The sequence below is a fragment of the Branchiostoma belcheri genome, unplaced genomic scaffold, assembly GCF_001625305.1.
Source record: "Branchiostoma belcheri isolate BF01 breed outbred unplaced genomic scaffold, Haploidv18h27 scaffold80, whole genome shotgun sequence".
Taxonomy (NCBI): domain Eukaryota; kingdom Metazoa; phylum Chordata; class Leptocardii; order Amphioxiformes; family Branchiostomatidae; genus Branchiostoma; species Branchiostoma belcheri.
In genome coordinates, this window is record NW_017804465.1 from 1,478,031 (window position 1) to 1,503,917 (window position 25,887).

Here is a 25,887-nt window from a genome sequence, read left to right on the forward strand (position 1 = left end):
TATGGCAACAGCCATTGACCCGACAGATGTATAAAATAAATTTAGCATCCTAATTACCAGAACAATACTAGAATAACAAGGGCTATAGCTAGCATAAGCATTTTGATATAATATTAATGTTACAATCGAGTGGGGCCAATCATATGCTGGGGTATCATTATATGGAACATTGGCTGATGTTGATCGTCTTACTTTGACGCGGCATAGTATTTAAATTGTTTGTTTGTTTCTTTTTACTGTGAGTAGAGAAGTGTAAGAGTTACTATGTACTATGGTGCTGGAGAACAGTGCGATGGTACTATGACGCTACCTTGTATGTAAATTGTTTGTTTATTTGTTTGTTTTTCCCGTCAGGAGAACAGTGCGATGGTTACTACGACGCGGCGATGGGCCGGCACCGAGAGGCGTTCCACTGTCCGATGTACGAGGGTGCGGAGGGGAAGAGCACCTGGCTCTACTGCTGCGGGACTACCACATTCAGGTACTGCTGTAGCCTGGGTGCCAGACTGTTTCTAGGGTCTACACAGTTCAGTTGGTTGGCAACAGGGCTAGCCTGGGTGCCAGACTGTTGCCAGGGCCAGTATACAGGCTAGCTCCTCGGCTCCAGGGCTAGCCTGGGTGCCAGATTGTTGCCAGGGACAGTATACGTATGCAGGCTAGCTCCTCGGCTCCAGGACTAGCCTGGGTGCCAGACTGTTTCCAGGGTCTACACAGGCCAGTTTCTCAGCTCCAGGGTCAACATGTCACCGAAGAAATTTCTATTTTTGTTACTTCACTTCAGTGTCATGCTGATCCATTCTCGTGATGTTACCTTTCCCGTTTTCTTCCGTTCGGCTGCATACCTCTTTCCTCTTACCTTTCAGGTACTGCTGCCCCTTCAAGGAACCCGACATCATCCCCTTAGACATCAACCTCAGGTGGGTATCGTCTCTAGAACCGTGCATATCTAGTTCTATGCCTGAATGGGTTAGGGATAGAGTCAAATGCAATTCTGGATAGTCTTTGTGTATATGTAAATCTGCTCCATGTATGGTTCTGGATACGCGTGGACTATCCAGAACCCCTTGCTTCTTTTGCTCTATGCCTAAACTTGTTAGGGGTTAGGGATAGGATCAAGTACAATTCTGGATAGTCTTTGCGTATCCAAGAACGCAGATGTACCCCAGACACGGTTTTGGATACGCATGGACTACCCAGAACCTTCTTAGATGTTTGATTTTGTCACAGCCTGCTTGAAACGTTCATGGCATCAAAATCTCACGAGATTGTGGTAAATATTATAATAATTGTTGTTTTCCCCTGCAGTGTTGGAGCGTATTTCGCCATCGCGTTCGCCTGCCTGGTGTTGTTTCTCGCCGTCACGGTTCTCTGCTGTTTCTTCTTCCCCTACTGCTGGTTATACAAGATGAAACACCCCAACAGGGACATGCAGATAGACAGTAAGCCACTACACTAGGACAGTATACTAGATAATCCTTACTAACAGAACAAAACTACAACGACTTTCGTATTGTCTTCTGTATATAACTTTATATGCAAATCAACATTATATATATTTAGAGAAGAGACCGATAGATAGATAGATAGATAGATAGATAGATAGATAGATAGACAGACGGATAGAGAGAGAGAGAAAGAGATAGAAGCAAATATAATGGCTATTTGTAGAAAAATAAACTTCTATGTCTATCCCTCCCTCTCTCTCTATCATATTGACAACTATACTAGTATGTTATAGATCCTAAATCATTGTAAATTTGATGCATGTTTACTGTCATAACCACATAACTGCCTTTCTAAAATGTTAATATCATAATCACCATTTCCCCTTCTTTCTTCCCCCTGCAGTAACTGCCTGACTTTGACGCCCTTTCCCATCCCATGTAGCCTTTTGTAAGGTAGATTGTTAAAATCCAGTTTTGCTGCCCTGCAATCGCTTCGGATGCCTTCAACCTTTGTTTGTTATTATATAGCAGTCTATGTCCTACTTTCTACCTTGTACACCTGTCGTGCAAAAAAAGTTTATCTATAACAGCATGAAAGTTTATCTGAGTTGGTAAAATACATAATGAGAATTAAATTGTTTTCCAACTCAAGAAAATTGACTCACCGAAATTTCCGACCGAATCACTCGGTTTTAATCAGCTTTCTGACCCGAGTGCTGTAGACACGTGACTTTTACCTATGTGTGACGTCGGCACTGGGTCAAAGTTCGTCGAAAGTCGGTACTGCCACCCGTCCCTGTTGAGTTAAAAAAAAGTTTGATTCTCATTATGTATTTCACCAACTCAGACGAACTCTCATGCATGCTAAAATAAAGCTAAACATTTATCATGATCATCATATATCTTTCTCCCCCCTCCAGTCGGTGTGGAGGGTCCGACCATCTACCCGTTACGCACGATGCGGAGCAGCGCCTCGGAGCCCGCCCGGATCCCGCCCGGGCTCAGCGTGGAGACCGCCATGGTCAAGGAGGAGCGCCGCAACTCCTACCCCCCACGGGGAACCTTCCCCTTCCCCCCTACCGAGGAGATACCCTACCCCCCTCCAACTGCTAACTCTCAGCACCGTTCCCAGACATCACTGTAAAAATTTTTTATTACTAGCAAGGCAAGAGAGAGGAAAGATAGGTTTGCACAGGTTGTTGTTTCCTGGCTTGATTCTGAGATCTTCACGTTAACCCCATTTCCTCTGTCTGACCTTTTGTCCCCCTGTCATTCTGCCTGTCAATCTTCCCCCACCCACGTGCTTTCAACCTACTCTGTCCGGACAAACAGATGCCACACAATGTATATGTCTGTATCTGTATCTGTATAGCCGGTATAACCGCCTTTCGGCGTAACACACCAGCTTCGCAGGCACGCGGCGCGGCGGCAGCTGGCTATATTACACCGATCGACTTGTTACACCTAACCCTTGAACTTCTAGCTCTAGACATTGTTTAAAGCTATCTATTGACAGTGCCCCTACTGTACTTGGTGACAGTGAGTTCCACTCTGCGATAGTTCTAGGAAAGAATGAATTCTTGAACACCTCAATCCTTGGTTGATAACTCTGGTACTTGAATGCGTGGCTATTTCTTGTTCTCTTCTGGGCTGGTATTAGGTACTTAGTAGTTGGGACATCCACCAGTTTATTAGTCATTTTGTACATCATGCATAGTCTAGACATCTTTCTTCTGTCTTCAAGTGAGGTCCACTGTAGGTTTCTTTTCATTTCCGTGACACTAGCACCTCTTACATAGTTGTTCATACAGAATCTTGCAGCTTGATTCTGTACCCTTTCCAATTTGTCTTTGTCTTTCTTTGTCGCTGTGTAACTTCGGTCTTTGAATGTATCTACTCAATTAAAATGATCTATACGTCTGGATTTCCTTATACTTGTCTGTCCTCTTTTTAAGTAGCATTTACTTTGCGTCAGTAAATAACAAATTTAGAGACAAATTTAGTTAGACAACTCCGCTGAATTGAAACGGACAATCCATATTGCTGAGTATAACGTATCAATCGCGCCCTCTATCAGAATCTGAAGAACTGCATTGACCTACCGGAGGTCGAAACCTTGAAAGAAAACCTGCTTCACAACAACATCAGACGATCTGTAGTTAGTCTGTCCTCTTTTCAAGTAGAACTTTCCTTGTGTAGAGATAGCTTTCCATTGCAATAACGTATCAGCAGCGCCGCCTAGCAGCATCTGAAGAACTGCATTGACCCACCCGAGGTCGAGTCCTTGAAAGAAAATACCTGCTTCACAACAAAATCAGACGGTCTGTAGTTAGTCTGTCGGTAGAGATAGCTTTCCATGGCAGTAACGTATCAGCAGCGCCGCCTAGCAGCATCTGAAGAACTGCATTGACCCACCCGAAGGTCGAGTCCTTGAAAGAAAATACCTGCTTCACAACAAAAATGTCAAAATCAGACGGTCTGTAGTTAGTCTGTCGGTAGAGATAGCTTTCCATGGCAGTAACGTATCAGCAGCGCTGCCTATCAGCATCCCTAGAACTGCAGTGGCCCACCAGAGGTCGAGTCCTTGAAAGAAAACCTGCTTCACAACAAAATCAGACGGTCTGTACGGAGGTAATTACCTGCGATTCTGGTTCACTGCACAGTGTTGGGTCAGTGCACATCAAGCGCCAACACCTAAGTACGGATTCTTCTCTTCTCGTGTGTTCTGACAGACATGATCAACCCAATGTAAGTACAGTTAATTTTCTGTCCATTTCTCGACGAAATATATAGTTTTGCTTACCTATGAACCTGCTGTTATATGTGCTAGAAATTGTATTTTGGGGCTACTGGATGGTACATAAATAGAATTGTGGCCAAACTTGATCTGTCCAGTCAATGATCAGTTAAGCTTCATGCATGTCGAAAAACACCAAATGTCCACAATGATTAACAGGACATCACACCAAATTCTCTGTTTGGTCTGAAAATTGGGTTGGTCTACTTCAATGTTTGTGATTGCTGACAATTTTACGTGTTCCTAACCAACCCTTACCTGAGAGTTGGTGACCGAGTATTCTGACGTCATGCATGCAATTTGCAAAATGTCAGCTCGTAGTTGGAAAGAAATACATTGTACTCTCATTTTCAACACTTCATTTTTCTCTTTTCTCTTGTCGTGTAGCGACAAAGACATACACCGACTATACGAATCATTACAGTAACTACAAGCCTAATACGAACTACATCGTGAAAACATTCTTTTAAACCACGTCGCTACCGACATGACTCAAATGTCACAAGGTCCCTTGAATAGGTGTGTACGTGAGTGAGAATGACGTTAACAACCCGCATATCGCTTAAGGGCAAATTTCCACTACTTTGCCACTGTGTGTCTGGCGATAGTTAACGCTGTTTCTGTAGTGTACGTTTACAATAGCAAAGTGTTTCTGTCCTGTTTTTTACTTAATTTAAGTGTAGGGTACCGGTCATGTAGAAGTGGCCTCACCGTAACTACACGTACGTAATGTCTGTTGCATGGCAGTGGCTGGGCGTCGGTTGTAGCAAATACCTGTCAGTGTTGAAGCACCACCGTGGAAGCACACGTTTTTATACTCGTACCAGAGGTGAAAGGTCGTTTGAAATTTGCCATAACCAGCTGCCGCCTCGTGCCTGCTGTTACACTGAAGGCCAAGGGCGGTTATACCTACTATACAATACAGATACACGATACATATCCATACCAAAAAGAAACAAGCCACCATCAGTCTGACTTTTGTTCCTTTTTCGACTTCCAAAAATTTGTCTTCACTTTATTTGCATATCAATCAATAGTTTGTGCTCAGTATAAACCTGCATTTCTCCTCTATTTTCTCAGTCACTGACGAAAGCTAGTGGATACTAGCTGAAACGTCTGACGTTTTCAAAATCATATCCAGTTGCTTGTCAGTAACTGCTTTTTGGCGAAGCCACCATCAGATTCTTAGCTTTCTCGTGTTAACGTTGCAGTTTCCTTCACTGAAGACCTGGTGCTCTTAAATGGCTCCACGGTTGGGGCTGGACTTGCGCCTTCAGAATCAGTATGTTTATGTTATATTGATTTTTTCTGCTTTTGCATCATTCTGTTTCTTTCAAGTTTCGTCAAAATAGATTGGACATCCAGGTAATGAGATAGACAAGAAGATTGTTACCCAAGCCAGTTTAAGCCACCAATTCGCTTGGGTAACAATGTCCTTGTAGTAAAGTTTCCTTCCGTAAAAATGCCTCAAATAAGTGGCAGCAATATAAGTTGCTATTTTTTAACTACCTACATGATCAGTATAAGATTACAGTTCTTGACATAGATGTTGATGGAAGTGTAGGTTTGCATAAGTTAGGACAACATAAGTGCGCCACAACTATAAAAGTACTTGTCGTCTTATTTGACTACAGAATATGGATATGCAAAGGGAATGTAGTCCTTCTTTCTGATAGATTTGTCTGTTCTTCACTCAGGACTTGATGTTTAAAATTGGACCATGCAAAGACAAAATACTACAAAAGATTTACACGTTACTTTTCCAGGCCTAGACTAAGTCAACCAAAGTTCGCCATGGACAAGAGGAAGATGTTGATACTACAGACTGTCGCGGTTCTGTTGATTATCGTGGCCTTCATGCTTCTGGTGTACGAGTTTCCGCGGTACCACGCAAGACAGGGGCCGGTCAACGGGCAGACTAACAACGGACAGGCACAGGGCGCGGCGGTACAGATGCAGAGTATGCAACAGATGTACGTGTTTGTTTCTTTCTTTCTTTGTTTGTTTGTTTGTACAAATAAGAAAACATAGACGGACAGCCCAAGACACTGGGATACAGATACTGAGTATGCAACATATGTACGTGACTGTTTTTACCTTGGCCTAGACGTATATGTTTTTGCTAGCGTTTGTACAATGTATGCATACGTATGTGTGTATGTTTGTATGTATGTGGTTTAGCATAATAATTTACGAAGCTATGGACGGATTGCTATAAAATTTCGTGTATGGTTAGGACTTTACCAATCCAAGAAACGATACGATTTTGGATACCTGGTGCATTTCCATGTAAGTATTAACCTCTAACTTAGGAATATTTCCTCTATCGTAGTATGACATGGAACACATTGTGCGACCACATCAGGAATAACTTCGTCTTCATAAAGGTAATTTTCTTCTGTGATATTTCTTTTTTCTTCACGTTGTTACATCTTTCCATGCTGCTTTTTGATTAAATACTAGCCAACAAATATGGAATATATAATAGTATGTGATTACTGTTATCGTTCCCGGATTCACGCGTTATTTTGCCGTGCCTCGTCCCCAGGTGAACAGAGCGGGCTCCACCACCCTCCAGTGCATGCTGATGCGTTACGCCTACAACCACCATCTACATGTCATACTGCCCAAAACCGGTAGGGGATCTTTTTCGTAACCTATGTTTAAGCTCCAGACCTCAGCTTTATGATAGTGGGTGACTAAATATATAGGCCATCTGATAGATTGTTTATCCTTCATTCTATCGAGTCTGAAAAAAACCCTGTCGCTTTTTTGCTTAGATAAAAACACTCTCAGATTCTTAGATTCATTGGAAACCAGTTGAATAAATTATTTTTATTAGTCTGGCGCATAGCTTTGTCCCACATATATTCATTTCTACAAACGCTGACTGACACAAGCAGTCACGGTGAGAAAATGTAGTTATGCGCCACTAGAAAATGTCCGTTTCCTAGACATTTGCTACTTTTCAAAGTTGATCGTACACGAGAAAATACATGTATGTATTCCTTCTCCCTCCCCAGGTCTGGACCTGAAATGGTCGGACAAAGACTCTGCCCGCAGTTTTGAGGACCTGCCCTGGGCCGATGACGTGTACAACGTCATCGCGCACGGGATGACGTATAAGTGGCGTGTGCATGACGTCATGCCGCCTGACGCGGCGTACTTCAGCGTGCTGAGGAACCCAGAGAACCACTTCAAGTCCATGTTTCACTATTACGACGTCGGGAAAGTGCTGGGCATCAGCGGAAAGAACCAGGCCAGCAAGCTACTCAAGGTACGTGTATCATTGATGTGTTACACCATTGGACTCGCCCTACTCCGTGGAGTGGCTGTTAACACATACCTAGATCTGTGACCTACGGACTCTTGTTGTAATTCCAAATAAGTTATTCAAAATAAACTAAAATACGTTTTTAATATATAGATAGTACAAGTCTTAACACTACTGTTAGTGTCCTGTCCACTGTATAACCGTATGGTCCAAAGAGTGGTCAGTTATTCCAACAAGTGGTCGGTTATTCTAATAACTGACCACTTTTGAGGTTACGGACTGATAACCAATGGCAAATGGAGCCTTCCGATTGGTCGACGGCTTCTGGCGGCTATATGATAATATACTATATACAACTGCTTAGTTGAAACGTACTCGTTTGATGATCTTCTAAATTACTTATACTCCGTAGAGCCCCGCTAGTATACAACTAATTAGTTCTAGCGTACTCCTTTGATGATCCTCTAAATGAATTGTTTATATCTCATAGAACCCCGCGGCTCTGACCAGCAAGAAGGGCGGCGTGTCAGAGACACAGTTCGTGACGTCAGTCAGGATGTCTGCGCAGGCGCGGGACCTCGGCTTCGGGCCAGGGACAGACTTCGACGAGGGAAAGTCACTCGGTGCGAAAAAAAAATTCCTTTTTTTCAGATTCGTGTTGTTTTTCGTAATGTTCTGTTTCTTCTTCTTCCTCTCGAAACAAGTAAGGTCAATGACCTGGACCAGACGGCTGTCACCATGGTAACTGGTGCTGTAACCTGTGGTGACACCCTGTGGTGTTGGATTACATTATGTAGCAATATTAAAGTAAAAGCAAAAGGAAAGGAGGGTCTTGTCACCATCTACATGAATGTGTTTGAGTAAGAATAAACAGAGGAGTAGTTAGTTATGCAAGCTATATACCATATAAAGGTAAACATTATGCAATCGCTTTGGTGATTTCCTACCTTCCCTCTCCTTGTAGCGATTGGGCTTCCAACTTTTTCAAAGAAATGTATTTATCTGATAAAATATTTTGCCAGAAAACTTCCGTAACATCACGCGAGACTTCGGCATGCTGGTGATCCTGGAGCACCTGTCCGAGTCTCTGGTGCTGCTGAGGCGAGTCATGTGCTGGAGACTACAGGATATACTGTACCTGGAGAAGTCTGTCACCCAATACAGGTAAGGTGTGTGTGTGCGCGCGTGCGTGCGTGCGCGCGTGTGTGTGCACTCCTCTATTTTGTTGGTACATTAGTGCTGCTAAGCTATGTACTTCTTAACAAACTTTGGCTTTTCTATCTGTCTAATAGAGCTATAAGGACACGCCTATGGGACCTTGCTTACTGTGCAAATTATAATACATTTTGACATTTCTATCTAGCTGTGTATGAGTCGAAGCTATGAGTTATTTTGACAAACCATTGATTTTTTTAATGTGTTTAACACAGCTACAAGGACACCCCCATGGGACCCAAACAGCTCGCCAACCTGAGGAAGATCAACAAAATCGACTTCCAGCTGTACGACTTCTTCAACCAAACGCTCTGGAAAACCATCAAGGGTCTCGGACCGGAGTTTCTCGACGAGGTGAAGTACTACCGAGAGGTCAACATCGAGGTGGACAAGTTCTGTCGCCAGATAGAGACGGAGGCCACCATCTCCAAACTGTCCATCCCGGAGGGGAAATGGACGAAGGGTTTTCTCGTCAGCCAGAGGACGTGCGAGGAGCTGAAGCTGGAGTTCGAGGACTGGCACAACAAGTTCGTCATGAGGAGGAACGCGGAGGTCAGGAAGAAGGAATCAGAAAGTGGCGACGAAGGAACGAATGAGAAGGTGGGAAAAAAGAGTGAGCAGTCCACAGCGGATATACTGAAGGAATTGAACGCACCAGATGAGTTACCCCCACCGCCTGGGCAGCTACCGCCTGGGCAGCTACCGGCTGGACAGTTGCCGTCCTCGCCTAAAAACTTACCACCCGTGCCTCTTGCAGGGTTGCCGCCTAAAAAGCTGCCGCCCCCGCCTGGACGGTTATCGTCTCCGCCTAGAAAGTTGCCGCCCGTGCCTTCTGATGAACAGTTACCTAATGCAGAGATACCGCCTGCACAGTTGCCACCTCCGCCTAAAGAGCTAGAGCCTTCGTCTAAACAGTTACCACCTCCACCACCACAGTGACGACGCCTTACATACCTTCCCACTGGTGGCCTAAGCAGTGTGTTTCCGTGTATGTTTGTGGATAGCGTTCAGCACCAAGGACAGAACATCGCCTAAAAACTTACCACCCGTGCCTCTTGCAGGGTTGCCGCCTGCACAGTTGCCACCTCCGCCTAAAGAGCTACCGCCTTCGTCTAAACAGTTACCGCCTCCAACTCCACAGTGACGACGCCTTACCTTTCCGCTGGTGGCCTAAGCAGTGTGTTTCCGTGTATGTTTGTGGATAGCGTTCAGCACCAAGGACAGGACCTCGCCTAAAAACTTACCACCCGTGCCTCTTGCAGGGTTGCCGCCTCCGCCTAAAGAGCTGCCGCCTTCGCCTGAACAATGACCGCCTCCACCACCACAGTGACGACGCCTTACCTTTCTGCTGGTGGCATAAACTGTCTGGGTAATATATGGGATAGCGTTCAGCACCAAGGACAGGACCTGGTGTATTTGTGCTTGCATACCTTTCTCTCTCCCCCCCTCACACACACACACACACACACATACACACACACACACACACACACACACACAAACACACACACACACACACACAATCACAAACACACACACACACACACACAAACACACACACACACACACACACTCTATCTTTGTGTGTGTGTGTCTGTCTGTCCATGTATGTGTGTGGTTAGCGTTCAGCACCAAGGACAGAGCCTGGGGCTTTTTGGTGTGTGTGTGTGTGTGTGTGTGTGTGTGTGTGTGCATGTGTGTGTGGATGGTGCTCAGCACCAAGGACAGGACCTGGTGTATTTTTGTGTGTCATGGTGCGTGTGTGTGTGTGTGTGTGTGAGAGAGAGAGTGTGAGCGTGTCCAACATAGAATTCAACAGATAGAATATAACATGACTGTTACGATATAGTTAATGTCATAATGAACTATTTCACATTGAGTAAAAATAAAATTAAAACTGTGTTACAGTTCTTAATGCAATATACATCCGGGTGTAGACAATCCAGCGACCTGTTATAATCAGTCTCAAAGTTAGATACAAATATCATGGTGGTGTGTTATGCCGAAGGGCGGTTATACCGGCTATACCGATACAGATACAGATGGTTCAGTGTGCTTTATGTTAGTAGTATGCTTTCCACACCTGTTTATCGTTTAAACCATGCTGTGGTCTAGTTATCTTCATCATACGTGCTCCCCAGAAAGTGTGTACCTTAACGATGGTTTGTAAACAGCAAATTAAACATTTTATCTGCTCTTACAACTGGCCAGCGTTGTTATTTTAAACCGTGTCACAACCATTATGTGATCTCCAAGCAAATGAAAGACGTCGTAAAGATTGTAGTGAGGTTTTCTGACCGTGTCTGCCTCTCAGAATAGTTCGTAGGCAACCCTGTCAAATTTTCGGACCTTCAGGCGGCCTCGACCTAAAAACACTTCCAGCTTCACGCAAGTACAAGGCACCTAGAGTTAAATACCTAGAGAGACTTTTGACTCTGAACTGAACCATGCGAAAATGAGCACCAAGAGACCACGTCTAGCGACCGGTACAAATAAAAACAAGAGTAACTGAATTAAAGGACACTAAGGAACGTGAATAACTGAATCTGTGGGTGTAAAAGACAATTGCATTTAGCCGTGTGTTAGTAAAACATATAACGTTATATATATACATATATACAAGACGTGTGTAGGGGCGACTCAATGCAGCAGGGTCCTCGCCAGTCCAGTTTTGAACTGGGCGAGGGACCCCGCCTCCGCCACACCAGGCTCAAGTTCGTTCCACTCTTTGATGGTAATTATAAGAGGGACGAACGAGAGCCTGGCACCGTCTTCCTGTCTCTAACATTATAATATGTAGGATTTTATGCTATCTATTTGTAATAACTGGGCGCAAGTTGTAAACCCTCGACACATTTCATGCACTTAATGTGACGTTTCCAGTCAATATTCAATAAAATCTGAATCTATAAATATACAAGGTGTTGCTCAGAATGGCGCTTGTGCCCTTGGGAAAGGACGTTCCGCACTTAACTCAAGTGAAAGTGAGTAATACTATTTGTCTTGTTTTGTGTTTTTGCCATGACTGAATTTCGCTGGGTGACATTAAGACCGCGACATCAGGGGTCATCACAGGTCCCTGACCTTCAGAACTGGTCTAACCACCTCTGCTGACGCGAAAGCCAATTAAGCTACTCTCAAAACAGAATTTCGCGTTTCCGCCTACTTTTGACGTCTTTTTAAGGTGGTTTTCTCCGTTTTTTTGTACCGATTTCTTTGTCTTCGGTGCTGTTTTGAATACTGTACGTCCTGTTAGAATTTGACACTCAGTTTTGACAGCTTGATACCATCTTGCAGCCACCAAAAAAAGATCTGCCATGTTTTTTGAGGGGAACGGAAACAACGACATGGACGTCGGTGGTTCCTCGACTGACGACAACGCTTACAGGCACCAAGGATCCATTGTAGTCCCTGCTACCTACCTCGTAACCAAGATCTTACTCAAGGCCCTGATCGTAGGGCTGGCCCTCCTTGTCGGAACTGGAGCGCACAAGCTGTGGCAGTGGTGTCGTTCGAAGGCGAAAGGGCAAGCTGAAACAGAAGGTAAACTAGAAAGAGATATAACATTTGCAAACCTGCACGGTAGAGTGACTCCCACCGACCCTCTTAGGCTAATCTGTCTAACTGTGTGCTCAAAAACGCACTGCATGCAGATTTGGTGCTCCAATGTGTCAACATCAGCACATTTGCTGCCGAGAGAGCCGTGAAATTATTATTTAACACGAAAAGCAAATGCATAATGTTTACCTTCCCATGGTCTAGCGTTACAACCATTACTTTATTTCCGTGTCGGGCGCTTCGAGCGCCCAGCCCGTGTGGGCTTGTAGACACCATTCCATATGGAAAATTCATTGCAAATACATGACCGAAGACTAATTGCAAATACAAATAAAATTTATGTGAAAGAAGGTACAATGATATGAGAGTCTACGTGATACTACATACTACAACATACGTGGTATTTTGTTGGGTTTGACTTCTTCTTTTCAGACAGTGGGAGACGAATTTACCCACTTCGTCTATACTATATATGTGGGTTCTTTGATTTGATAATACAATATGAGTAGTACAAAAGAGAGAATTAGGGGTACAGAAATATCAACAGAAAATCAGGGGTACAAACTACTGCTCTGTTTATCCTTACCCAAACACACCATTATATATAAGGTGACGCTAGTCCAACTCTGTCTTGCATTTCGTAACATGATGTAACACGACGCCACAGGGTGTCTGCTACAGCACCAGTTACCATGGTGACAGCCGTCTGGTACAGGTCATTGACCTTGTCTGTTTTGAACGGAAGAAGACGAAACAGAGCACAAAAACATTACCGAATTCCTTTCTTTCTTGCAAACGAAATTTAATTTAGGAACGTAGCTTCCGATCCCGACGCCCCATTCTACTCGTATGCACTTACAATATATGCATGCAAAAAAAATGAAAGCATGGGAACTTGTTTCAGGAGAAAAATCCGAAGACCAAGCGGGAGATGTCCAGGTTTACCACGATGATGACGATGATGATGACGATGATGACGATGATGACGATGATGACGTCACAGCCGATGACGTAGAGCTTGTTCCTCGCCAGTCAAGCACCGCGCATGGGCAGTGCAAGGAACTCCAGTCGGTAGCTTGATCAAGGCTTGCATAGTTTGTGTGTGTGTGTGTGTGTGTTTGTGTGTGTGTGTGTGTGTGTGTGGATAGCGTTCAGCACCAAGGACAGGACCTGGCGGGTGTATTTTTGTGTGTCATGGTGTTTGTGAGAGAGAGTGTGAGCAGTGTCCAACATAGAATTCAATAGATGACTGTTACAATATAAACTATTACACATGGAGTACAAATAAAATTAAAACTGTGTTACAGTTCTTAATGTAATATTCATCCGGCTGTAGACAATCCAGCGACCTAAGTTATAATCTCAAAAGTTAGAAGATACAAATATTATGGTTCAATGTGCTTTATGTTAGTTATATGCGGGTATTTTAGCTCGAGATCGGTTTTCCACATTTGTTAAACGTTTTAACCACGTTATGGTCTAGTTAGCTTCATCTCCCCAGAAAATGTGTACTTTAACGATGGTTTGGTAACCAGCAAATTGTGTTAACCAGCAAATTAAACATTTTATCTGCTCTTACAACTGGTCTAAGCGTTGTTATTTCTAAACCGTGCCACACCCCATATATTATATGATCTCCAAGCAAATGAAAGACGTCGTAAAATATTGTTGTGAGGTTTTCTGACAGTGTCGGCTTCTCAGAATAGTTCGGACGTAGTCTCCACCAGACTTCTTTTGCAGGCTGAATGAATCGTAGAAATCGGCCTAAAAGGGTATTAATTGGCGAGAGAAGGTAGCCGGTCATCGACGATCAAATTGGCCTGGATACTTCGCACCTATTTAAAACCCATTTGTGGACTTCAAAGAGGATACCGACTTCTCACAGACTTCTTGCAGGCCAATTTGATTGTCGATGGCCGGCTACCTTCTCTCGCCAATTAATACCCTTTTAGGCCGATTTCTACTAGCGAGTTATTCAGCCTGCAAAAGAAGTCTGGTGGAGACTAGTTCTGACGCAACCCTGTCAAAATTTTCGGACCCCCGGACGGCCTCGACCTTGCAATTTTTCATTCTGACGTCTGGAATGTGATTATATCACGGCTGTAACGTGTCTGTCTACGGCAGAGGCAGCCTTTTTAATATGAACATTCATGAGTAGTAGCCGATTGGTCTGCCTTTCACATTCCTGACCCTCAGGCTGAAACAGCTAACGTTACTAGTATCCTGTACGCAGTAGTTTACAACAGGCGAAAGGTGCGTTTTAAAAATTTTGTGCAGACATGAACTGCAAATTGTCAACTGGAAATTGGTTTACTTTCTTTTAAGTATCATTGTGTGTAATAGTCACCTGTCTTTTTGCGTTTTTAATAGACTGAAACAGCTACTAGTATCCTGTACGCAACAGTTTACAGCAGGCGAAAGGTGTGTTTTAAAAAGAAAATTGTAGGCATGAACTGCAAATTGTAGACTGGAAATTGTTTTAATTTCTTTTATAAGTATCATTGTGTAGTGTATGATAGTTACTTGTCTTCTTGCGTTTTTTAATAGACTGAAACAGCTACTAGTATCCTGTACGCAGCAGTTTTAATACAACAGGCGAAAGGTGCGTTTTAAAAATTTTGTGCAGACATGAACTGCAAATTGTCGACTGGAAATTGGTTTACTTTCTTTTATAAGTATCATTGTGTATAATAGTCACCTGTCTTCTTGCGTTTTTTAATAGACTGAAACAGCTACTAGTATCCTGTACGCAGCAGTTTTAATACAACAGGCGAAAGGTGCGTTTTAAAAATTTTGTGCAGACATGAACTGCAAATTGTGGACTAGAAATTGGTCTACTTTCTTTTTCAAGTATCATATGTAGTGTATGATTGTCACCTGTCTTCTTGCGTTTTTAATAGACTGAAACAGCTAGTACTAGTATCTTGTACGCAGCAGTCTTAATTTAATACAACAGGCGAAAGGTGGGTTTTAAAAAGTAAAATTGCAGACATGAATTGCAAATTGTAGACTGGAAATTGTTTTAATCTCTTTTATAAGTATCATTGTGTAGTGTATGATAGTTACTTGTCTTCTTGCGTTTTTTAATAGACTGAAACAGCTAGTAGTATCCTGTACGCAGCAGTTTTAATACAACAGGCGAAAGGTGCGTTTTAAAAATTTTGTGCAGACATAAACTGCAAATTGTAGAGTGGAAATTGGTTTACTTTATTTTTCAAGTATCATATGTAGTGTATGATAGTCAACTGTCTTCTTGCGTTTTTTTAATGTTCTGATTGTGACGATTTAATATGAAGCAAAAGTGAGAATGAGTCATCATGGGCGCATCAAAACGCTAAGACAAAATCAGCGCTTGCTATGCAATAACAGGTTATCTTCTATTAACGATAGATATAATATTACTTCTTGTTTCAAAAACAACTAGGTAGATATTTTAAATGTGTTTTATTTCATCATTTACGCGCGAAATATTTTCCGTAGTGATTGATTCGTTACAAAATCTATTTGCGTTTCTCTGCGGTGTGCATGCCAATCTTAGTGTCACGACGCCGAACACCGAAAGAGGAGAAGTCAACATTTTGTGATTGTGGTGACTGTTTTTGTCGGCAAACAAACGTCCAGCAGGGGCGAACAGGCATTCAGGAGACATGCTGGCCATTCTGTCCACGCTTCTGGTGGTGTTGGGAGCTGGTAAGTCGAGATATTTGGATCTGCACGTACTGATGTTACCACTGTTTATATTATGTCGTACATACATGCGTGTGTTGGGGAGGGGGGCATTAAGCTAGCCTCCATAGCATGCCAAAAACTGGGGGTTTGGGGGGTCTTCAGGGTCTTTGGGAGCTTTTATGCGCTATTTTCTGATTGCATATAGACAACATAGCCGGCCTGGTTGAATTACCCCCGTTTTTTTAGAACTGGGCTAATCAGAAAACAGCCGAACGAAGACCACCAAACCCCCAGTTCTATAAAAAAGTATAAGCCTGCTACGGAGGCTAGCACTATAAAGCCCTTTCTTGTGAGTTTGTACTTGCCTATTCCGCAATGTTTCTTCACCTTTGTAGCTTCGATGTGTAGTAGCTGATTTCCAAACTAAAATTGTGGAATGTAAGTTAATGTATTAACTGTGTAGAGGTTTAATTAAAATGACAACAAACAGGAAACAAACACTACAGGAAGGGAGAGGCATATGTCACATGTACATCTGCATGTCTGACATGTTGATTTACGAATAAAGGATTGGATTGAATTTCAAATGGCTCATTTGCCTTTCCGAAAATATACTATTCATTTAGAACGTACATTACTTCTGGACGTTTTGAGTGACAAAGAAAATTCATCACTTGCAACAATTGTCTTCTTCACTACAATGAACTAACAGAACTTAATAATCAATGTAGTCATATGTTAGTCTCCACCAGACTCCTCTACATCTGGTTCTAATCTTCTAGCTAAATATAGGAAGCTCGAGGACACAAGGGAGTCTGGTGGATGTATTCTTTATTTTCTTTGGGCCCTTGTCGTCTTGCCAGACAATCTGTATAAGGAACTGTAAAACAACGGTTTAGAAACTTACTAGTAGATGTACTCTGGCACAATCAGTCTGCCTAGAGCCCGGACTAAGAGACGTAACATTTTGTTCCTTCATTGCGCTGTTCGCCTCAATAACAAGACAATTCAGCAGTAGTGATGTACCTAGCTAAATCCTACGTGATAACTGCATATTGTGTACAGATTTTAATTGTGTAAAACTGTAATCGTCCAATATGTCTTAATAATGTGTTTGCCTATGTTGTTTCATGTGTACAATGAAGAGTGTCACAAATCATTGTTTTTAATGCTCTACATACTATGTATTAGTATGTAATAAGGGCAAAATTCGGGTATTTGCCCGCAAGAGCTTTACCGAATAAAATTTGATTTGAATTTTGATAGATGATTTTTTCTCTTGTCCTGTGCAACAGCATCTGCAGAGTACTGCAGCAGTTACACAGACGCGTTCGGGGACTACAAGTCTGGGTTCAGCTGCCCCAGGAACTCTCTCTTCAGCTTCAACAATGATGACAACGATGACATCTACTGCTGCGGTACCAGTACCTACAAGTACTGCTGCAGCTGGAGAGCTGGGTAAGTTTCACTGTGGTACCAATACTGTGGTACCAACCTGTGGTACCAGTACCCACAAGTACTGCTGCAGCTGGAGAGCTGGGTATGGAAAAGTTTCACTAAATCACTATTAAAATACTCTGGGGTACTGCTGCACATGTGGTGCCAGTACATATAGAACAGCTGTGGTACCAGTTGTGTACCTGCATGTACATGTAGTGCTAGTTAATCTGAAAGTAGCTGTGTAGGGCTCGTAATGCTTTATTTTTTTATTTTCTTTGAACTGGTGTTCAAAGGTAATATTTGATATTACTTGCATTCATTGAGACAGGTACCAACTTACTTTGAATGAAGACCACGTTTTCTAAATCTTATACCTTCTTGCTGCTTATTGAGAAGAGATTTTTAACAGTCACATAACACTAAACATGCGTTTATTTTATTTTCTGTCTTCAGGAGCTTCAACATTGGATCTGTGATGGGCGGGCTGTTTGCAGTGTTTGTGCTGGTTGTCATAGTTACCATCATCTCCTGCTACATGTGTAGCTGCTGTGTTATCTACAAGCGACGTCAGGCAAACCGCGCCCATGTCATCACTACCACCGGTAACTATGGGTTTGGTTTTGATCTTACAGAAAGTTTTTATTTACATAGGATAATGTGACAGAAAACAGGAAAAACTAGCTTAAGTGCACTATGAACTATGTACCACCTTTAGTGCACTATGTACCAAGTAACATTTAGTGTTAGTGCACAGTAAACCAGTCAGAATTGCCCTGATGAAGATGACAGACGGTCATCGAAATGTCAGCTTGAAAAATAAATGGTTGACTGTGATGAAAAGATCTTTGCTATTCAGTCGTTTACCAACCTGATGAAATTATTTACGGAGATAATGTGACAGTTTTGTAGATTGTTAAGCCACCTTATATGTTGCTGTAAATGCCGTAATATGTTCTGTCATGTCTTGTCAGCAGGGCAAACCCTTTACATAGAATAATGTACTAGTAATGTGGATTGTTAAGCCACCTTATATTTTGCCGAAATGTTTTGCGTGTGTGTGTATGTGACAAGACACATACACACACATGCAAAACATTTTGGCAAAATATAAGGTGTCAAATTTGGCAAAATAACAGCCCCAAATTTGGCAAAATATAAGCCTTGATAGCCACTGGCTAGTTTGGCTGCCCTGACTGTGAGGGTTAAAAAGGCAGACCAATAAGTCACATTTGCACCTATTTGAGGACAATTTACCAACATCGTACAGTACATATTAACTCACTGCTTATTTTTTCTTCTTCTCACAAAGGTGGAGCTCCAGTCGTGATGACGACTACACATTCAACAACAACCTATCCACAACCAGGACCACAACCCTACCCTGGGGCACAACCCTACCCCCAGGGGCAACAACCCTACCCCCAGGGACCCCAGCCCTACCCACAGGGACCCCAGCCCTACCCACAGGCTCCACAACCCTACCCACAGGCACCGCAGCCCTACCCTGGTGCACAGCCGTACCCTGGGGCCCAGCCCTACCCTCCCCAGCCCTACCCAGGGGCCCAGCCCTACCCTGGAGCCCCAGGGTCAGAGGCACCCCCACCCTATGCCACAGCCACGAGCTACCCATCGGGGAAGGACCCAGCCTACCCACCACCCGCCCCTCTACCTTACTGAGCTGGGAGAGAAAAGAGCTTGTCGTATCCAGAACTGTGTTTTATCCATAACAATGGTTAGGCACTGTTCTGGATAGTTCATGTGTGTCCAGAACTGTGCTTTATTCAGAAACATGCTCGGGCACTGTTCTGGATAGTCCACTCATATCCAGAACTGTTCTTTATCCATTAAACCATGGTCAGGCATGGTTCTGGATATTCCACGTGTATCCAGAACCGTGCTTTATTCAGAACCATGGTCAGGCACGGTTCTGGATAGTCCACATGTATTCAGAACTTTGCTTTATCAAGAGCCATGCTTATTATTCTGGTAGTCCATGCGTATCCAGAACCATGCAAGGGGGAGGGTCTACATTTTTGGATACACAGGGACTATACAGAACCGTGCCTGATCCTAACCCATTCAGGCATAGAACTAGATAGACATGGTTCTGGATAGTCCATGGTTAGCCTGGGGCAGATCTATGTTCTTGGATACGCGGAGACTATCCAGAACTGTACCTGAGCCTTACCCTAACCCATTCAGGCATAGCACTAGATAGGCATGGTTCTGGATACAATAGAGACTATCCAGAACCGTGCCTGATCCTAACCCTACCCCATTCAGGCATAGTACTAGATAGGCACGGTTCTGGGTACAATAGGGCTTTTGCTCACAGGCGCTGACTTCCGAGCAGATCTTTCATGAGAAATCATCGGTCAAGACTGTATCCAAATGGCAGAAAGTATCCAACTGGTCAATTGGATACTTTCTTGCCTACTGGATACTGTCTTGCCATGCAGCATGTAACAAATTTTGCTGATATTATAACAACATTTTGTGGCAATATCTGTTAATAAGGAATAGGGATCAATTATAATTGACACACATGTGGACATTGCTCGCACGCATAGCTGGTTCTTATGTCACAATAGATTATGCTAAGAATAGGCAGGTGCAATCATGAATATTTTATGCAATTTTCAACTGGCAATTCAATAGCCTCAGAGTGTTTGCATATATTAAATCATGTCCGGGCCTTGCTTGCCACGCAACTTACCAGCACGTCAATATTAGATGTTTTCAGCATGTGGCTATGAATGAGCGCCTACTTTGGGGAGGGGGTCGCGTAAGTGATTACAAATTGCGCAAAGTTTTCGCCGCGAATTACGTTAAATTTTCAGAGCTGATTATGTACAATTTTGCCATATGGCTAACGTACGGATTTCGATGGCTTTGGGTGACTACCTTCAGATTTACGAAGACTAAAAAGGCCTGATTATGCTGTAGGAACTAGGCCAGAACCTCATGAATATTGATGTGGTCAACTGGTTCTGGTATTTACATCAACAATCAAGTTTACGTGACTCTTGCCACACCTTGTTTTTTTGGATGTTGGGACCATTAGAGGTTGTAGAGGACTAACACTGATACTACGCTACCATTGTGAGAGTTATAAAAATATTTTTTTTGCCGTAACATTGCACAATATTCCTCTATATTGAAACTAGCAATATTTTGAAAACCAGGGATATTCTTGTGACTTGTCTAGTTTTGTAAAAACGTTTGGAAAATGTATTAAGAATCTGATACTATCTGGATGTATACATGTATGTACCTGAGTGTATATTCGTATATACTGAGATCTATGTTGTTGTTAAGTTTGAAAATGTTCACTTAGGTGTCCACAATTGTGTACTACACTGTACACTATATTGTACTTGATAGTTTTTTTTTTCTCAAATACTTTATCGTTAGAGTTCCAAGGTATGCAGCTTGCTATCCGAACCTATTTTAGTTAAACCTATTTCAGTAAAATGGTATCTTAGCTGCACAAGTACTTTTTGAAGTCGACAAAATTGTGAAGAGGACAAAAGAGACTCTGCAGCTAAAATAAGTTTGGATACCAGGCTGCAAGATATGATGTTTTGTAACACCATATAGGAAAACTGCAATGTAATAACGTTACATGTATACTATGTACTGTGTTCAAGAAAGTGTAAAGCTGTAAGTATTTTCCTAATAATATATATTCTGTACCTCCAGTGCTTGAAGGAGCTGAAAACCATATGTAGATGATCTGTATGTTTAATGATAATAACTGGAGTGGTTTGCAAAGATGTTATAATAACTAACTGTCTTATATGCTGTGTGAAATACATTTAGTTGTATTAGTAGATTCATTACCTGTGAGAGTACAGATTTGTACATTGTCTTGTATGAAGGAAAGATGAAGTAGCGCACTTCAGGTTTAACTTACAAAAATGCATGAGATTTAATACACATGAATCCTACAGAGATCTATGAACATGTAGTTGGTTCTTACCCAGACATTCCATACTCGTCTGGTAAGTTACAACCTGTATGTGTCTCATAGTTTTAGCACTTGATTTGTAGAATGTTGCATGTATACAAAAAGTGTCCCCATGACTTGTTTGGCACATAAAGAAATAGATGTTACACCAGGTCATCGGACTTTTATTTTAGAGTCACAAAATTGCTTTAAGAACTACAACAGGCAATACTGTGAATGCTGATGAAGTGCTATGTTAAGTTAAGTGTCTACTTCTCAATAAAGATTATGTACATGCAACTACATAGTCATGTACATTGTCATTCAACTTTCAAGATCCTTAAGTCTTCCAGCAACTTGCTATAACTGCTAACAAATATGTCAATTGTATGATCTTTGTGGTATCCATTTGCCACGGTGCCCAAAGTTTGGCTGGCGAAAGAAAATAACACACCAGTACTAAAAGGAAACCCGATTAAAACGCATATAAAGACGTCAGAAATAGTTCAAACCCTAAATATCTGCTTGGAGAGTAACTTTAGATCAAGGTACTTAACAGGTGGTTGGAAGCAAGTTTCCATATTCAGGCCTGTCTGTCAAACCACGAAAGAGGCCTAAAAAACAGTCAAACCATGATATAAGTTCCACACTTTGTGTTCTCCTATCCACTACGGTTCTTAGCATTGACATGGGTGACTGTGGGACGATACTTGAAACTATTGTTTGATTGTCAGTCTTAAATGATACGGTAGTATTTACAGTCTAAAGTGCCAGAACACCGCATTGAATCGTAACGACTTAAATACAGTCTGCATGCAAAACATTCGTACTCTTCCTTGCTAATAATGTGCCAATCTGTTTTAAAAATAATCTAAAATAAATCTTTTATTACGTCCACAACTTTAATATATTGATGTAACCCCCAAGTCTTTGATTTTGCGCTTTTTGTTCAATATTTATGCTTACTTGATCGTTCGCGTTTGGTTGCGGTGGCCAGGTAAGTAAGAAAGAAATTAATGGCGGCGATGCGTTCAGATCTGACCTGACGGCACTTTTCAGAAGGAAGTTAGCTGAGTTAGATCACAATATTTGACAGTTTTACACGCTTTAATCGTGTTTATAAACCTTTGCGTTGCTTCCAGTCGCGATGGACAGAACACAGAGACCGTTGCTAGCTGTGGGGACGGTGATTTTGGGAGTTCTACCCGACTTTATAGGTGAGTTGTTGTGATGTTAGGTAACTTTCCACTACATGGAGGTTACACAATGACTCTGAAATTGGGTCAGACTAGGTTTTCAGTAGATCGATCTAGGTTTAATTTAAGGCGCATTTGAGCTACATATTTAGCTGAAAAGTGTCCATGAATGTACATCCTATTATGTACTGGTTTACCCAAACTTGCTCGAAGTTTATATAATGTATTGAATGTTGAAGGAAATGTACAGAAACGCTCCCCTTAAGAGCAATTTTAGTTAATAATAGTCGCTTGCGAACACTGGTTTGACTGGTGTAAGCTCTGATATATGAGTGATTATAAATGCATTGCCCTAATTTCTCATACGGGCCTTGTTTTCGTTTGTCATGTTTTGTTGAAGCAGTGCAGTTTGTCATGGTTGAAGAACTAGAAGACTTTAGAAAGAGATTCTAAGGTATCGAGAGTCTAGATCGAGGGTCTTGTACGCAGTACATTAATTGATAATTGAACAAACTGAGTCTATCACTGCGGTAGTCATTCTATTGCAGAATTTAATTTCACTAACAGGTGGTTGTAGACGACATCAGTTCTTAATTGGCAAAACTACTTACTGTAACAGCAACAGTAAATTTGTATCAGTGAAGTTTGTCATTTATGAAAATCAAATCCTGGAATCCTAGGATGCTAACTTTGGAGCAGCCTTTGATTGAGTTTGAAGCAGATTGGAGGAAATTGAAAGTCTGCAATGTCTATACTAACTTACTATAATACCTAACCATTATTACCCTTACTATTATGATATCATACTATATTGAATAATTTCCTGTTAAACTTCATCATTCTTTTTTCCCTTCCCCCTGAAACAGCCCTTTGCAGATGGCTACTCTAGTATATGGTAATGATTATTTTTCAAACCAACCCATTCTCTTTTTCTTTCCAATCATAAATCAGCCCTAGCAGATGACACAGATGACTGTTCCCTGGGTAAGAAGATTCCAGTGTTCGGCTGTACCCCTAACGTCCTGGGCATGGTGGCCGCCTGTCTGTTTGTCATATTTTATGTCAGCACTTTAAGACTTAATAAAGAGATTTCTTATTTTCCAGCCCTAGCAGATGACACAGATGACTGTTCCCTGGGTAAGAAGATCCCAGTGTTCGGCTGTACCCCTAACGTCCTGGGCATGGTGGCCGCCTGTCTGTTTGTCATATTTTATCTGAACACTTGAAGAATTAGTACTTTTTCTCATTTTCCAGCCCTAGCAGATGACACAGATGACTGTTCCCTGGGTAAGAAGATCCCAGTGTTCGGCTGTACCCCTTACGTACTGGGCATGGTGGCCGCCTGTCTGCATGTTTTATGTCAGTACTTGAACTTGAACATTTCTCATTTTCCAGCCCTAGCAGATGACACAGATGACTGTTCCCTGGGTAAGAAGATCCCAGTGTTTGGCTGTACCCCTAACGTACTGGGCATGGTGGCTGCCTGTCTGTTTGTTCTGCTGCTCCTGATCATCGGCTGCTGCTTCTACAGAGGATGTGACAGGAAGAACAAGAAGAAACAAGTCCCGACAGTAACAGGTAAAGTCAGATTTCTCATGATGATGCACTGTGTTCTGTGTACTGCCACATAGTTGTTGATACACCCTCTGGCTGCAGTACTATTAAACTGAACTTAAGACTTTAGTGGGTGTGACATTGTATGGAAACCCAAGAAGGAACAGGTCCCTACAGTAACAGGTAAGTTCAGTGGTTCTGAAACGTAAAATTACCTTTACAGGGTTTACGGGGTTGGTATGTATCTCGTCCTGATCAGGGACCAAATTGGAAGTGGGTGGGCTGAGATTCGTTTTCAGTTGATTGACAGGGTTGTGGCCTGGTATGCTATCTATGGTAGTATGTAGTATGAAGTCACCAGGTACATGTATGTCTAGTTACTGTGTAATCATGGTATGAAACATAAACCATGGTGTAATAGAATTGATTACGCCAGACTCTGAAATTTCCGATTTCTACTTGCTTTAATATCCGACTCATGTTGTTGTCCTAAAGAGCTGGGAAGATACAAATGTATAGTTATCCTCCATTTGTGCATCAACACTCCAAGGTTGTAGTCATGAAGAATATAGGCTTATTAAGTGCTACTATTTTCTTAATGCTTACTTGCCACTGATATCCCATATTTTATCCCCCAGGTGGCCTGAGTTCAGATCAGCCGGCTACAACAGAAACATTCCCCATGGCCCCTCCACCCTACTCCCAGTCAGACCAGCCGTACGCAGGGGCACAGGTGTATTTTGTACGACCGTATCCCGGTGCTGAAAATCCACCCCAACCAGCCCCGGGCGGCCAGGCTACATGGACCGAGCCTCCTCCACCTTATACAACAGACACTAAAGTACCTCTGTGAAGCCAGGGTTGACACTTCACAACCCTTAACAACACATTACAGACACAAACAAACATAAATACACAAATAGACTAAACGCACAACAATTTAAACACAGTTTTTAAATATGAGTATCTGTACTGGCAGTCTGGTTTAAGAAGACATTTTATTATTCTATCAATGTTGTGGATGTTGTGTAAGATTCTTTTTTAAAATATAAAAGAAAAACATATTTTCCTACATGTATGCCTTGCCTTGAATGTATCAATGATACAAACAATACCAACGTGCTTGAAGGATGAATAATTATGTTTTTCTTCAAAATTTGTTGCTTGGTTGATTGATGGTGAAAGCTGAGTTGTACATAGAGTTTAATTGTTTTTCTTTTAATAAAATAAAATTATATTCTAGGGAATAGGTTTATCCTGATAATCAGTGATATACTATTTTTATGTATATAGGTAGATCATGCACCTAGAAGCTTTTCTGCAAACTGCAAGTCACAATCATGTTAATTCCTTCCATATTTTACGGGCTATAGCTAGGGTTAAAGATTCAGGGAACTATGCACACTTTAGTCAATGTGTGTTTGTGAACTGTCTAGTTTCTAATGTTGTCGAATGAGTTTTACTTATAATAGGTATATATTGTAATGACAATACTTCATTCATTATATTGTAACATTTTATCATTGTATTGTACATATGTGTGAGAGAAGTGGTTTGTGCCTATTAACAGTCTGATCAAGGTGGAAGTAATAAAAATGTCTGCAGAATTTTATAAAAATGTCTGCAGAATTTTATACACATCTTCAATAGGGAATAAGAAAAACTATTTTGTAATTTGGTGAGGAAAGAATTGTATATACATCAAGCTATTACTATTTCCAAATAAAGAAATTTATTGACACCTTTTATGCTGTTGTAGTTTGTAAACCTCATAATGCCATCCTTGTAAT

General features: G+C 42.0%; 4 protein-coding genes across 5 annotated transcripts; all 4 read left to right on the forward strand.

Moving 5' to 3' along the window:
• The first annotated feature begins 359 nt into the window (after window positions 1-359).
• LOC109486484 (membrane protein FAM159B-like) lies at window positions 360-2,647 on the forward strand. Its single transcript, XM_019790312.1, has 4 exons — window positions 360-481; window positions 864-917; window positions 1,306-1,439; window positions 2,366-2,647. The coding sequence occupies exons 1-4, from the start codon at window positions 387-389 to the stop codon at window positions 2,587-2,589; spliced, it is 507 nt and encodes a 168-aa protein (XP_019645871.1). The 5' UTR covers window positions 360-386; the 3' UTR covers window positions 2,590-2,647.
• A 1,481-nt stretch (window positions 2,648-4,128) lies between these two features.
• LOC109486481 lies at window positions 4,129-9,762 on the forward strand. Of its 2 annotated transcripts, XM_019790311.1 has the most exons (7): window positions 4,129-4,193; window positions 6,009-6,202; window positions 7,266-7,519; window positions 8,007-8,039; window positions 8,168-8,171; window positions 8,539-8,680; window positions 8,947-9,762. In XM_019790311.1, exons 1-7 carry the CDS (start codon window positions 4,180-4,182, stop codon window positions 9,668-9,670), a joined length of 1,365 nt encoding a protein of 454 aa, XP_019645870.1. In that variant the 5' UTR covers window positions 4,129-4,179; the 3' UTR covers window positions 9,671-9,762. The 2 variants fall into 2 exon arrangements, 1 of the variants encoding a protein (XP_019645870.1); XR_002141197.1 differs by lacking the exons at window positions 4,129-4,193; window positions 6,009-6,202; window positions 7,266-7,519; window positions 8,168-8,171; window positions 8,947-9,762 and having other exon boundaries at window positions 8,035-8,139; window positions 8,539-8,674.
• Window positions 9,763-15,809: 6,047 nt separating this feature from the next.
• LOC109486477 (protein shisa-5-like) lies at window positions 15,810-19,130 on the forward strand. The gene is made up of 4 exons (XM_019790307.1): window positions 15,810-15,979; window positions 17,254-17,416; window positions 17,852-18,000; window positions 18,708-19,130. Exons 1-4 carry the CDS (start codon window positions 15,937-15,939, stop codon window positions 19,073-19,075), a joined length of 723 nt encoding a protein of 240 aa, XP_019645866.1. The 5' UTR covers window positions 15,810-15,936; the 3' UTR covers window positions 19,076-19,130.
• Window positions 19,131-22,385: 3,255 nt separating this feature from the next.
• LOC109486479 lies at window positions 22,386-25,142 on the forward strand. The gene is made up of 3 exons (XM_019790310.1): window positions 22,386-22,559; window positions 23,937-24,121; window positions 24,736-25,142. Exons 1-3 carry the CDS (start codon window positions 22,495-22,497, stop codon window positions 24,948-24,950), a joined length of 465 nt encoding a protein of 154 aa, XP_019645869.1. The 5' UTR covers window positions 22,386-22,494; the 3' UTR covers window positions 24,951-25,142.
• Window positions 25,143-25,887: the final 745 nt, after the last annotated feature.